The 16092-nt window shown below is 37.6% G+C and overlaps 1 protein-coding gene and 1 pseudogene across 2 annotated transcripts in view; one reads left to right on the top strand and one right to left on the bottom strand.

Moving 5' to 3' along the window:
- Window positions 1-16092, bottom strand: part of TSG101 (tumor susceptibility gene 101) — a 220767-nt gene that overhangs the window by 151105 nt on the left and 53570 nt on the right. For both annotated transcript variants that reach the window (XM_090407519.1, XM_090407518.1), the window contains exon 3: window positions 11467-11551. In XM_090407519.1, the coding sequence (XP_090263645.1) occupies window positions 11467-11551 (85 nt within the window). The remainder of the gene's footprint in view (window positions 1-11466; window positions 11552-16092) is intronic.
- LOC150097818 (U2 spliceosomal RNA) lies at window positions 15601-15834 on the top strand (annotated as a pseudogene).

A 16092-nucleotide genomic window follows, 5' to 3' on the forward strand; every position in this document is an offset into this window, starting at 1 on the left:
GTATGCTTTCTTCTTTTCCTTCACTGCCTCTTTAACTTCCTGTGGCCACCAGGAAGTTCTGATTTTTTTATCCTTACAGACAACCTCACCACATGCCTCTCTGGCAGAATCAATCAATGTTTTGTTCAGATTTTGCCACTGAATCTCCAAGGTTTGATTCCTGTTCTCAAACTCTTTCATTTTTTCTTCAATAATCTGTGTATTTTAGTCTACAGTTCACATCTGAGAGCTGCTCAACTTTCATTCACTTTAAAACTTTCTTACATATTATTCTTTTCAATATGAAATTCAAATTTATCCTGCTCAAGACTAAATAGTGATCACTTCCAATTTCAAATCCTCTGTACACTCTGGTGTCCTGCACCAGGGAGAAAACATCACTATCAACAATAACATAGTCAATGAGACTTTTCTTATTCCTTGCCTCTCTCCATGTGAATTTGTGCACATTTTTATGTTGGAACATGGTGTTAGTAATAACCAGTCCATGTCCTGAGCAGAAATCCAACAGATGTTTGCCATTATTATTAGCTTTGCTCTTTTCTCCAAATTTTCCCAAAATATTTTTGTATGTCTCACAATCATTCCCTACTCTGCTATTTAGATCACAACAAGGACCAACTTTGCAATTTTTTTTTGTGTCAGTTGCTTTTTCTAAAGCCTCAAAAAATTTCTCCACTTCTACTTTAGTAGAACCTTCTGTGGGACCATAGGCACAAATAAGTCTCATTGTCCAGTTCCCCATTCTCATATTTGCCCACATTACTCTACTTGAGACTGACCTGCCATTCAAGAAGATTATCCTCGTATTTTGTGTTGAATACTATGGCTACTTCTTCTTTTCCTTGATTTTCATTGCCTGAATATAACATTTTGTATTTATTGCTCATAACGATCTCACCAGTTTTGGTCTTTTTTGTTTCAGTCACCCCTATTATGTCGATCTGGTACTTATCCAATTCCTCAGCCAGCTCCATTTCTTTGACATTCAGGTTTCTTATGTTGATAGTACCTATCTTCAACTCTGGTAATGTTGAGTTGGGGTGTGTTAGGATTTGTTCCAGTAGCTGACTTAGCACTGTCCCCCCTGGTTCCCTGGCAAAAACAATGGGGGCCTTGTTTAACAGGCAATGCCCCAGTCAGCATGAAATTTTGTCATGTTGTACCATCATTTTATATTGTGGTTTAAGCCAATAAGAATACAATTTGGTTGGCTAAATCCCAAATTGTTAGCCTATTCTTGTTCGTTCAGTATCATCCAAGTAGATAACTAACAGGGTGCACCACGAGAAGGTGAGGATTGGACATTAGGTCAGAAGCCCTGGTTAGCTCTTTGCATTCCTTTGAACGATGTGGAGGTCTACTCTCAGTTATACAGCTTTGACCCTTAAGCATCCTACTAAATTCATACTAACTCTTACTATATAAAAATACAATTGTACACAATTAAATTTATTATGTTAGCACATTGATGCTGGGCAGTGTCTGCAGCACATGCCAACACTGTCAGCAGGAATGTGCTTTAACCACGCTACCGGCCAGGACGTATATATACGTCCACATTTGCATGGATGCGAAGTGCATATTAAAATTGTAATACCATTGATATTACATTTGCAATATCAATGTAATTTAATGTCCAGCAAGGTGGTTAACACATGTATGTCACTTCCATGTTGGGTGGGCACCTTATGGAAGGGAGAGAAGGGCTTGAATAAAAGATGGCAGTATGAAAAAGGTGTCGAATGATTCGGGAGGTGTGGTAAATGAAAAGGTGCATAAGGTTTGCTTTCCAGGAGAGATTGTATAGAGTGATTGAAGCAGTGCATATGAGGAAGTGAGCAAGAGAGTTGATAATGGTGGCAGGCACAAATGATCTAGATGGCAACAAGGAAAATGTAAGGATGGATTATCAGAAGATTGCTGAGGAGAATAAAAGATAAGCATGGTAAGAAATTTAGTCAGCATGAATGCGATGCTAGTTGAGATGTGCGAATTAAAAGGAATTCATTTTGTGAATGTGTAGGATGAATTTGAGAGAGAGATGGAGCTGTATAAAAGAGATTCAAATAAAAGGGCTTCACTTGAATCGATCTAGTATGAGGTAGCTGGAAAAACCACTGCTATAAGAGAGTGATGACCAAAGTGAATGGAAGACCTGAAGAAGCAGGATGTGACGTGGAACAGCAAGTAGAGTAAGAGTGCCCGTGAATGCTGAGGCAAGTAACATGAGAAGACAATGAGAGAGAAAAGGAACACAAGACAAAACAGAGAAATGAAGGAGGTCAGGGTGGAGAGGGAGACACTGCATGGGAAGAGTGGATGACGGATAGAGGATCTGAGGTATGTGTGTAAAACACAAGTTGGGATGACCAGGGATGTGGGGGAAACAAACAGGTTTGAGGTGCAAGATCAGTGATAATAGAGATAAGTAGCTTGGGAAGGGGGATATGAAGGAATCACATATGAGGAGTAGGGTTGGGAAGGCTTGTTATAGAACCAGAAATAAACTAATATGTATGTTCACAAATGCCAGAAGTATTTGAAATAAATGAAATGAAACTAGCATTAATAGGCATATTTGCCCAAAAATTGTGGGAATAAGTGAGACATGGACAGATGATGAGATTCTGACTGGAATAGAGATGGATGGAAATGTTTTTCGTGAGGATAGGCAAGATACAAGGGAGGAGGAGTGCTGTTAATGGCAGCAGCAAAGTTACATCCAACTAAAGTGGAGATAAAAGGACCAAACAATGGGAGTGGTTTTGAAGTAGTAGGGTGAATGGAAGTAAACAGAATGAAGTATCTAGCTGGGTATTGCTATAGACCTGGTAATATGAGGGCATGAGAAAAACGTATAGACAAATTAGTCTAGCTACTAAGAAAGCGTGATCATTTTGGATAATTTTAATTATGGTAATATAGAATGGAATGAAGAAACAGGATCTGGGAGCAAAGAGAATGAATTTCTTGAGTTTGAGGGACAACTATCTTGGGCAGTATATAACAGAGTATACATGGATCAAGGGTTTGATTATCTTATCAGAGGATGTTATTGTAAATGAGGTGCTGACTCTCCCTCCAGTTGGTGAGTGAACATGAGGTGATTACATTAGGTGGTGGCCAATCACATGAGGACTTCTGTGAGAAAGGGATATATGTGGAACTATAAGGTTGGTGATATTGAGGAGTTCGGGAGGCAGCTTGCAACTATATCATCGAATGAAGAATCGGAATAAAAAAAAAAGGGGGGGGGGGGATCAGTGTTGCTTGTGACCTGTTCAGGAACTCTCTGATAGAGGCAATGTGTGAATGCATTCCAAAAGGCCAAGAGGTCAAATCAGATGGCTGCAACATGGATGAATGAAGAGCTGAAGCATGCAATCTGGAAGAAGGCATTATGGAGGCAGCATAAAATGAGTGGTGGTGGTGGTGGTGGTGGTGGTAGTAACTACGGTTGCATGAGGAGTACAAAGAGCAAGCAAGCAAGGTAAGAGAGAGGTAACTCACATGGTAAGGGCAGCAAACGTGCAGTATGAATTAGATAATGAGACCAAAAGAAATCCTAAGGAGTTTTTTTTTTTTTTATATGTGGCAAGTAGAAGAAAGAATGATTATGGAAAGATGATACTGGTCAGAGAGAATGATAACTACTGAGGAGGATATAGTAGAGATGTTGAATGAGCAGCTCATAAAGGTATTTCACTCTCATGAAAGTAGCATCATGCAGAACTTAAAAGCAGTGGGAAGGGAGGAAGAGTCACTGATAGTAAGTGAACAAGAGGTATGAGGAATTAAGTAAACTTGATGCCAATAAAGCCACCAGATTTGATGGTATATCACTACGTGTCTTGAAGGAATGTTCCAGGAAGTTAACAACAGCTTTAACTTACCTCTTTAACTTGAGTCTTAGACTTGCCTAAGTACCAAAGGAGTGGAAAGAGGGCAAAATTGTTCCACTTCATAAAGCTGATAAAACTAAAGCTCCAAATTACAGACCAATCTGTTTGTCTGGAGTTGTAGTAAGGTGTTAGAGGCAAGTGAGAACCAGAATTCAGAATTGGTTTGATGACAACATTCTCTTTGATGAACAGCATGGGTTTGCTAAAGGAGGGTCATGTTTTAGAAATCCACTTACTTACTATAACAAGTGCATTGGATAAAGGGGAAGCATATATAGTGGTATATTTAGAGTTTGTTAAAGCCTTTGATAGATTGCCACATCACAAGCTGGTAATTAAACAGGAAGAGATGGGGCTGGATATAAGATTAGTGCACTAGATTGGAGACCAGCTGTCTGATAGGTATCAGCAAGTTATGTATGGGGGGGGGGGTGATATTCCAAAGGAAGAAAGTCACCTGTGGTGTACCCCAGGAAGCTATTTCGGATCTGATGCTGTTTATTTTGTATGTAAATGATATTAGGAAAGACTTGGATGGTGATACACAGTGGTTTACAGATGATGTAAAGTTGGAAAAACTATGAGGAGTACAATGGATGTTGTGGCCTTGAAAGGATTTGAATTGACTTTCTGAATGGGCAAATGAATCGAGGCTACCAGTTAAAGTGTAAAGTTTTAAAATTTGATGCATGTATATAGCATAGCATTTGTGAGAGGGAATGTTTTTCATTATGAAGGATTGTTCAAGTTGTCTAATTACACTAATTGTATTTAGTATTTGCTATAACTGTATTTAGTGACAATAAAAACTACTTGTTTCTCTTGCTCCTGCAGTATACTGTCTGTTGGTGAAAGTCCCTTCCCCCATAGTGTTTGTGTGTGGACACACAAACACTATGCAAACATTTTAATTCCAGTCTTTGGAAAGAACAGATGTAGTAAATAAAAATTCATATATTCCTGAATAAAAATCAATCCTATGGATTATAAAGTGGACTGCATCCATTGATCTCCAACAAAATACTAGCATATGTGAGATACCTATTATTGATAAGACAGAAGAGCTGTGATAAAAAGAGCAGAAAAAAAAATGGATTATAAGGTGGACTGCATCCATTGATCTCCAACAAAATACCAGCATATGTAAGATACCTATTATTGATAAGACAGAAGAGCTGTGATAAAAAGAGCAGAAAAAAAAAGAAAAAAGTAATGAATGTGGGATTTGCAGAAAGGTGAAAAATTCTGATGACTGGAAATTATTTATACGTATGTATATATTAATATGAAAAATGAATACTGATCATTAGTGAATAAAAGAATTTCTTAGAAAACAAAGCAAAATTAATTATAAATAAACTATAAATATAATCACAACGAACTGCATAAAATGATTTGCTGCTCCATAAATCCACATGCATTCCTGCCACAGTTAGATGAATGACCTGATTAACATTAGTTTTATTAACATTAATTATCATTAGGTCATTAGTTCTTAGGATAAACCCTCTAGCTATTTACTGGGCAACACAGTCACTATTTATTATTGGTTAGTTATTTATATTTTATTTAGCAAACAAATCTCTTTCCATCTCCTCATAAGTTTTTTTTTTTTTTTTTGGTATTATTCCCATTATAAATGCAAACTTCTCGTAGACAGGCTTATACGTTGGTTATGCATTTCTAAATCACTTAGGGAATTGAAACAACGTAGATCCGAATATAAATTAAATTATACTTTAATAGATATTTCCGATATTTCGGCAATGTCACATTGCCATTTTCTAAAGGAGCTTACAAAAAGGCAGGTGCACACAGGCACTAACAATACAGTAACCGAGAATGAAGATATGAAGCTATCGTTCTCCTAGAAGTCCTGATGGTGCCCTCTGGCGGGCTAAGTAGGTGTTCTTGGCCGTTGGGCTGAAGGTCTGCTGATGTATGCCTCCCAAATTTGGGGCAGTCGCATACAACCAAATTTGTTGAGGTTTGGAGAGTTCTTAGGGCAGAGGCTGATTCCATAAATAATCTTTCGAATTTATATTTGCTCCAGTGTATTATTGTTGCTTTCTTCCACCGTATTCTGTGGCAAGTATCCAGAGCATGGTCTGCAAGACCAGAATGGCTATACTTGTAAAACCGGATGTAGTCCTTGTGTTCAGAAATTCTGATATTCGCTGTCCTGCCTGTTTGGCCAAAGTACGACAGTTTACAACTGCAAGGGACCTGGTATACACCAGGTAGGTCTAGGGGAAGTGGTTGGTCTTTGGTAGAGCGGATAAGGGATGCCAATTTTCTGTAAGGCCTGTAACAGGAGGTGAGGTCATGTTTTTTTAGACTTTTGGTAATTTTTTCTGAGGTGCCTTGGATGTAGGGAATGGTGATGGATTTAGAGTAATCTTTTTTGTGGAGGGGGGAGGAGGGGAGCTGTGGTTTGTAGGTTTTAATATTTTTTGGATTTTTTTTTGGGGGGGGGGGGGGGTTAGCCATTGGCTGAGAAGTGTTGAGGATGTGATTTAGTTCAGTGTTAAGGGCTATGTCGTTAGAACAGATTAGTTTAGCCCTGTTGTATAGTGTTTTTACCACTCCATATTGTTGTGGGGGGGGGGGGGGGGATGATGGGATTGTTGGTCGATATATCTGCCTGTATGGGTGGGTTTTCTGTAAAGAATGCCTACTTAGCCCGCCAGAGGGCGCCATCAGGACTTCTAGGAGAACGATAGCTTCATATCTTCATTCTCAGTTACTGTATTGTTAGTGCCTGCGTGCACCTGCCTTTTTGTAAGTTCCTTTAGAAAATGGCAATGTGACATTGCCGAAATATCAAAAATACTATTAAAGTATAATTTAATTTATATTCGGATCTACATTGTTTCAATTCCCTAACTGATTTAGAAATGCATAACCAACGTATAAGCCTGTCTACGAGAATCAACATCATCCACGGAGATACGATCGCACAGAAGGCTCGCCAATATGGTAAAATGAAGTTGAAGCTGTTTAGACAATTAAATCGTCTGACGTTCCTGAAACGCTGCCGGGATAACAAGGTAATCCCGAACTGTGTAAAATTGAAGCACCGTTTTGTTTCGCAAAAAGCGCTCCGTATATACAACCGCGCTAGCTACGCGTTACTTCGCGAACAAATCACCGCCACGCGGTTAGACTTAGCCGAAATTAACGAAGCTATTCGCACCCTCGAAGATGAACTTTCATTCACTTTGAATCACGAACTGTGGTCGATTTCACATGACATCTCGTGTACCGCTGCAGACAAAGAGTTTGAAAAGATATGAGGCCGACAGATGAAGAAATTCGATAAATTAAAAAAGAATTCTACCGTCAATCCAAAACTTGCTACCAACACCGTAATCAACCTTTCTTCAGTCACCCTGAAGCCTGAAGCTCTCAACGTGCTTTCACGTGGCCACAACTTCGCCATTGCTCCCAGAAAAATACCAAGTGCGGATATTATGATCCAGATTGAAAGAGGAGTCCGCCACCTTTCACATCAAATCGCCAACAGTGTAAGACTGGATGTAGCTTGTGTCCTTTCCATAGCAAAACCACCCAAAACCAATATATCCAACAAGGAATTTAAAGCCCTACAGGAATTGAGAAATAATAAAGAATTAGTTATCACCAAAGCGGATAAAGGAAATGCAACTGTAGTACTTAACCAAAAGGACTACAAAGGTAAGCTGAATGCTCTTCTATTAGATCGGGCTACTTACCTCCCTATCAATTACAATCCCACCAACTCACAAATTAGAAAACTTCACAGGTTCCTTAAGAAAGTCACTTCTTGGCCTGTAGAAGTTACCAACAGATTAAAACCGTTTAACTCTATACCCCCCCCCCCGTATTTACGGACTCCTAAAAATACATAAAGAAAATGTGCCATTACGTCCCATAGTGGATGGCATTGATTCCCCCACATACAAATTAGTAAACATTTGGCCAAAGAGCTCACACACTATACTGGCAACACACCATCACACATAAAAAACTCAGCCCACTTCAAAGCCAGCATAGAAAACCTTACACTCCAACATACTGACATAATGGTCAGCTTCGACGTCTCCTCCTTATTCACAAATGTCCCACTCAAGGAAACTTTAGAGCTAATCCAAGCTAAATTTTCCCCCGATATCTCAGCCCTATTTCAGTTCACAATGAACTCAGGCTATTTCGTTTGGCAGGGAAAATTCTACAAACAAATAGAGGGGACAGCCATGGGCTCACCACTCTCCCCACCCTTGGCCAATTTCTTTATGGAGACCTTTGAGGAAAAAGCCTTAGCCTCTGTCCCACAAAAACCAACCATATGGCTTCGCTACGTTGATGATGTGTTCGCTATTTGGTCACATGGCTCTGAAACACTCCTCTCCTTCCTTACACACTTAAACAACCAACAAGCCAGAATCAAGTTCACCCTGGAAAAAGAGGAAAACAACTGCCTCCCTTTCCTAGACACACTCGTCACCCGCCAGCCTGATGGAACTTTGGTTTTCTCAGTTTACAGAAAACCCACCCATATAGGCAGATACATCCACCAACAATCTCCCCCACCCCCTCACAACAATATGGAGTGGTAAAAACACTATACAACAGGGCTAAACTAATCTGTTCTAACGACATAACCCTTAACACTGAACTAAATCACATCCTCAACACTTTCTCAGCCAATGGCTACCCCCCCAAAAAATCCAAAAAATATTAAAACCTACAAACCACAGCTCCCCTCCTCCCCCCCTCCACAAAAAAGATTACTCTAAATCCATCACCATTCCCTACATCCGAGGCACCTCAGAAAAAATTACCAAAATTCTAAAAAAACATGACCTCACCTCCTGTTACAGGCCTTACAGAAAATTGGCATCCCTTATCCGCTCTACCAAAGACCAACCACTTCCCCTAGACCTACCTGGTGTATACCAGGTCCCTTGCAGTTGTAAACTGTCATACTTTGGCCAAACAGGCAGGACAGCGAATATCAGAATTTCTGAACACAAGGACTACATCCGGTTTTACAAGTATAGCCATTCTGGTCTTGCAGACCATGCTCTGGATACTCTCCACAGAATACAGTGGAAGAAAGCAACAATAATACACCGGAGCAAATATAAATTCGTAAGATTATTTATGGAATCAGCCTCTGCCCTAAGAAACTCTCCAAACCTCAACAAATTTGGTTGTATGCGACTGCCCCAAATTTGGGAGGCATACATCAGCAGACCTTCAGCCCAACGGCCAAGAACACCTACTTAGCCCGCCAGAGGGCACCATCAGGACTTCTAGGAGAACGATAGCTTCATATCTTCATTCTCAGTTACTGTATTGTTAGTGCCTGTGTGCACCTGCCTTTTTGTAAGTTCCTTTAGGAAATGGCAATGTGACATTGCCGAAATATCGGAAATATCTATTAAAGTATAATTTAATTTATATTCGGATCTACGTTGTTTCAATTCCCTAAGTGATTTAGAAAAGAAATATAAATGCAAACATTCATGTGTAAAGTTTATAGGATCACATGTTGTTCGCTCCATCCTAGTAACTTATAGGACAAACACATATAACATCACAAATGTTAATTATTAATAATTCATTTATCAGTAATGAAAGTATTTTTATTCATGCCTGTTCTTTTTCTCCCTTATATCTGCCATACTCAAATGGCTGATTAATATTGATTCACATATTCACACTTTTTACTAATTAAAATATACCAACCCAATATGGTATTCTCCTTAATGACTGTTTTCTAATATATCCTAAACAAGCACATTTGTTTCCTACCCCTTTCTAAGCAGATGTAGTTAGAGTCCAGAGAACCTGTCACAATGTGGTGCATCCACTGATACAAAAAGAGTACATTATGGCAGAGTGAAGCGTATTCTCTCTCTCTTGACCCACCAGATGGTGAAGATAGTGGTGGGGGTGTTTCAAACACCACAACATGAATGTGTTCATATTGCACATTGTTCACTTAATATGTGCCTATTCTTTTATTTGCCTACTGCTTCAACATATAATTTCAGTATTAGCATTAAAAACGGTTTATGAATGACAGTGGAAGAGCAAAGAATGAATTACTTTTTACCTTCAACATTCCAAAGGTATGTTTTTACTAAAAAAATAATTTGGTCATTAGCATATTTGTTTTAATCACTGAACTACAGAGTTCAAACAAGTGAGTTTGACAAAAGGGGTCCTAAACATAAGCTTGCTATTATAAATCCTACATTTATTGTTCTTGCAGAATGTAACCACTGCTAGTTTCACTTTTCTGTTGATGCCTTAAGCTGATGATGACTATCTTTAATAATTCAAGTCTGATGTTGATTCGAGTTCCTGCAGCTAACATTTTACTGTTTTCCCTAGTATCATGCTGCTCCTCCTACTATCATCTGTCTATTGGTTTAAACCAACACAGAATACAATTTGGCCGTCGGTCTGGGTCAGATGAACAGTTAGTGTCTCCACTCTCCAGCCAAAAGACTGCAGGTTATAATCCTGCCATGGGCATGGATGTTGGTGATTGTCTGTAGTATGTGTATACTAGTGGTGGTGACAGGCAGTAGATGGCATTGGTGTGGTTGCAGTTAGTTGTAGTTGGCAGATTGAGTGGTGGAGACAGAGTTATAGAGTAAGTGTCCTCCCTCGATGAGTCATGTTGTAATAATAATAATAAAAAAAATCCCAAATTGCCAGCTCATCCCTGTTCAACCACATGAAGGTGATAATTTGGATGCATATGTATTCCTCCTCCTCAACACTGATATTATACAAAAAATAAGCATAATTAAGTGCATCAATAAAAAATGCACTTGATTATGCTTAGTTTTTAAATTATATGTTATGAATTTTTATTTATTTATTTTTTTAAATAAGAACTAATAAAAATATGCTTTCAGGATTTTTTTTTCTTTTCTCATGGTTCTTGATCCAATAAAGATTACCATCCTTAGAAAAGAGTGATAAGTGACATAAACAAAAGAAAATGGAATGAATTATTTAAATAGAAAACTAATAGGGTTAGGTATAGAATTTAATATAATCACAATCATATTCTAATGGTTTCCAAAAACAGGTATATAAAAGAAAATGCAGCAATAATGAAAAAGTTCACTGGTTTAGAATGTAGCAATATTTACTGTTTTATTGTTTATGAAAAAAAGGATCAATGTAGAATTTGTTTTAATGTAGTGTATATTCTCTAAAGATGATAGCATTTAAATCTGTGAGCACTGAACGCTAATGTAATACAGAGAAGTAAACAGATTGGTGATATTTTGGTAAAATTATGGAGACCACTAATTACTAAAATGAATGCTGATCTCTGTAACATTAAAAGGAAAGAATGGTGATATGCTTGAATGCAGTTACATATATAAGGCTGCATTCATCAATTTTTAATTAAAATTGATGAATGCATAATTAAAACCTTAAAAATAGTTTCCTTGAAAATCTAAAATGTAATAAGAAATACCAAAACATTTGCTACACTAAGTAAATCTAAATTTTCAGATGATTACCAATGATGTTAATTAAAACTTACCAAAGTTTTCTAACTTTGCAAATAGTCCTCTGTACTGCTGCAATGCATGACATACATCTCGTTTAGCTCTGTCAGGATACTGGTACTATATGAAAAATTAGTCAATTTTAATCAAAGCACACATTTCTGAATCCCAATGTCTTCAAAAGAGCTAGTAATCAGTAAGATTGATTACTAGCTCTTTTACAAACAGAACAAATCATGTCACTTAAAATTATCTTAATTTCAACAGAAATGACCCCACTGTATAGTGGGAAAAAAAAAAGTTTTGCCCCTTTTATGTTAGTAATTAACTGTATTGTACGTAACCTGTCCTGAATAACCTAATTAATGCTATATAGATCAGTTTATTTTATCTGCATGGTAAGCTATATCTATCAATTGTGTTTATTTTCAGGCAGTTTATTTCTTTTGGGAGAGAAAATGCCAAGTTTTTGGGAAGGGAAACCAAGGCACGATCTGCACATTTAGTGACAAGATTGCATCCTAAACAGCATTTGAGCCCAGCACTCTTAATACTGACTGAGCCATAAAGGCAATCGATAAAACTTTCTATTTGACAGTAATTTCTTATATTTGAGTAACCAACTGCACTTAAAAGCATCATTAAAAAAAAAAAAATGCTGCAGAAAACAATTGAACAGTTACAAAATTCACAAGTACAGTTTATTCTTAAAAACTACACAAAACTAAAAACTTATCTTTGTTTTGTGTAGTTTTTTAGAATAAACTTAGGGATATGCAAGCAGTCATTCTAATTAAAAATGCTACACTCCAGCGTTTCCCAAAGTGTGACAGGCATACTCCTTGGGGTGGGGAAGGAGTGTCATACTTTGGGAAAGGTGTTTGGGAGAAGCAACACGCTTTTTTTAAAATCTTGATTACTCTTTTTCCCCGTTTAATATTTTTGCCTTCATATCGTTGAAGATAAGTATGAGTCTATTCTAGAATTAATTTTTCAATTACTAAAACAATCTGAAGTTTTAAACGTGCCTTTTGGCATGTATTGATTGATCTCCGTTAGGACATAGTGGGTAGATGTCATATCATGTCCTAATTGTTTGCTTGAAAATCTGCTAAATTTCATTTGTCTCGTTAAATTTTTTTTTTTTTATAAATTTAAATGATTTAATAATTAGTTGCAAACATGTGAAACAATTTTTTTGTCATCATGCAAATTTTAAAAAATCAATGTTTATAATTATTTGTGTTTAAATGATTAGAAGATTCTTTAAGGAATCTTCTGAAACCAAATTTGCTTCTGTGCAATACAGTAAAACTCTGGAACACTATCCTGTTCAGCATTGTTTTGTTAGAACATCGTTTTATAAATGCTCAGTAAAACAATAATTCCCTGAACTTGCCACCTTCAAGTGATAACACTAGGTAACTGCAGATAATTTCTCAAATTCTCTAACTTCAAGTGATGATACTGATTATACCAACTTCCTTAGTAATTCAATGCACTTGGTAAAAATTATACACGTTAAGTTATTAAATACACAGTTATTAAATATAATATTAAAAAATAATATATTATTGGTTAAAAAAAATTTAACCAATAATATAATAACCAATAACTCATAATATCATCAATAATGAAGCAAAATTTCTAGCTTTTTATGACATCTTTCTATGGCTTTCTTTTCAAAAGACTGTAGATCAGTAGCCAGCACTGGAAATAAGGGAGAGCCTAGTGAGAGACTTTGTGTTTGTTCCCAATACAAATCCTGAGATCAAAAACAAATGTTTTCTAAGCAGTGTTGGAACATCACAATAGTATCCAGTGTAAAAGGATCTTGAAGAAGATCCAAACATTTGTAAACAGACTGGTAACATCTAAGCAAGCCAAATATCTGATGTCCCTAGAGACACCCATAAATAACACCCATTTTATCTATGTATGGTATTATCAGCTGAAAGATATTTTGCCAAACTGGAGGCAGATGAATCAATGGATCTACAATGGGTCTCAATGGTACCTCTGGTTTATAAAGCTTTGGGACTCCAAAATGTTTTAGAATCTAAGGATGTTTTAAAGCAAGACATTTTATTTTCTTCAGGCCAGGTGACAAGATTCCTTATCAAGTCATTGGTCTTATGTGTACGCCAAGTGAGATCTAAATCTAGAGCAGTATAGGTGTTGTTCTCCCTAGTAGGCTTTTCATTCTTGTTGTGCATTCTTCAGAACCCATCATGACTGAGGCATTTTCTTTATCCGGTTTAACGACCATGATGTCATAATTTTAAGAGCTGTCATTTCCATTTTCAGGAATGTTTCTAGCTGGTAATTTAGTCCCTAGTAGTATCTACTACTATCCACGATATCTTGGACCTCCCCCACCTCTGTTACTAGCTAACTTATGAAATCTTTTGAAAAGAAAGCCACAGAAGGATACAAGGATAAGACTTAATTTCTAAGTGTACAGGAAGCCCACCAACACTGGTAGATTCTTATGTACTTCTATTCCCCATAGAGAGAGAGAAGGCACAATGAAAACACTGATGGACAGAGTCTACATCTCCTAAAAGAAACTTAGAACTTTATCATCTCACACATACATCATCTCTTAAAAGATATGGGCTCAAGACGATCAAGAAGATTTTAAAAACTCCATCTGATTCTATATTTACTAACAAACAGGAATTTAAAGGTGGTATAATTAAACCTCCCTACATCTGCAACATCACTTGATAGAATCTCTTATTTACTGTGGATCTATGACAAAACTGGCTTTCACTTCACATTACCCGCTACCCAGGTTCTCACAGTCTCCAAATCCCTCTCCCCAACAAAGAGCATGTCAAGCATTTCAGAGATCCTGAAAAGAAAAGTCCAGATTAGCCTTTCACACAACCAATGTCAACAATCCAGCACTGTGGCAAAAAACAAATGCTTTACATTAAACATCACTGTTTTGTAAGAATGTTGAAGGAGACTGGAAATTATATGTACCTCATACTCAGTGCAATAAAAACCAAGCTTAATAGTGCGCTAGGTTTGGTCTTCTGACATCAACACACTTGGGCTGCAACTTACATTACATTATAGAACATGACACTGCCAACTAGTTATCTTGCCTTTACACATTTCATTTTGACCCAAGTTATGTTAACCTCTGTTTTTTTTTTTAACCTTTTGTGTGATAAGCCCTTGACAAAGTGGGCAGCTTGAAAAACTAGTACAGCTTTAAGTATAATTTGGTTATATTCTTTACATTATGTGGTGATTATATCAAAATCATGATGGTTGACAAAGGATTACTGGTCAGCAAATAAATGAAGATGGTTTCAAAATCTGACATGAAAATTAGTTTCCCAAAACTAAATCTTAGATTTAGTTTTGGGAAATATGAAATTCAATGCAGTCACTCTACTCCATACAGAAATTGATGATGTACATATGCTAAAGAATGATTCTGTTAAGTTAGCTGGTGAATTTAACTTTGATCCCAAAAAAAGTCAGCTTTGGACCCACAAATAAAAGAAAAGAATAAACTTCCCACACCTCGTAAAAGTGACCCACAAACAAGTATATCAGATTTAATAGCGGTAGTGAACAACACGTTATAAAGGCACTGCCCCCCCCAGACACACGAATTGTGTGTGCAAGCCCAGTGCATCTGACCTTCAACTGGGAATGTGTTAACAACAAGAAAAACACCAAAGTGGTGATGACAACTGGATCATTGAATACAAAAAAAAGGCATATCAGTTACAAAGTCAAGTGCTAGTACTAATCACTGCAAAAATCAGAACATAGGCACTGCATTAGGAAATGCCCATGATGCAAGTGGTCAACAAACTCCACAATACCTTCTAACCCACTTCACAAATATACATGGTCTCAGCCACCATCAGTGTTCATTTCACTCTCCAGTTTGAAATACCCCCACCTACTTTTCTTGGTAGAAACTCGAATTTAAATTCCCTCAAACACTGCTCGTCTCAGGTTTCCCAACTACACACTGACCTTTTTCTTTTCTTTTTTTTCCCGCCTCAAGGATGGTGGTGTCTGTGCATATGTTTACTCTCACATACTGTACCAGAGAACATCCAACCTAGAATCGGTTGAGTGACCCGCACTGACCGAAAATCTCTCTACCTAACTCAAATTCATCTGCTGTCTCTATTGTTGGATCTCGGCCTTTTGGCTAAGATCAAAGTGTAGTATTGTATTATGTTATTAATAGAATAATAGTATCCATGCTAATATATGTTTTCTCCTAGAATTACAGCTTTACCAAGGATTTTGCAGACTTGTTCCAGAGTTTCGACATCTGAAGAAGAAGAAGTGCCTGGAGCTTGCCCCACGACTGACACGAGCCGCCCTGGTGAAGGACTACCTCAAGGATCAGCTCACTCCGGTGCCGTGACGTCATCCTGCCAGAATACCTGGAATCGCCCTGCCCAGGATTCAACGGACGCCGACGTCCGAGGGAGCTTCAAACTTGCGGAAGGCCTGGGAAAGACTGCATGTGTGGTAAGAAACCTTTGTTCTCTTTCCCGCGTTTTCCTTTGTTTGAGGTTTGCTCTTTGTTGGCTCGAATTGGAGCGGGAGCTTTATCTTACAACATAGAGCTCTTACTTATTTCTTGAGCAATGTCTGCAGCCTTACATAGGGTG

Source organism: Typopeltis vanoorti, chromosome 17 (genome assembly GCF_054136105.1).
Source record: "Typopeltis vanoorti isolate ZY-2024b chromosome 17, IOZ_Tvanoo_1.0, whole genome shotgun sequence".
Taxonomy (NCBI): Eukaryota; Metazoa; Arthropoda; class Arachnida; order Uropygi; family Thelyphonidae; genus Typopeltis; species Typopeltis vanoorti.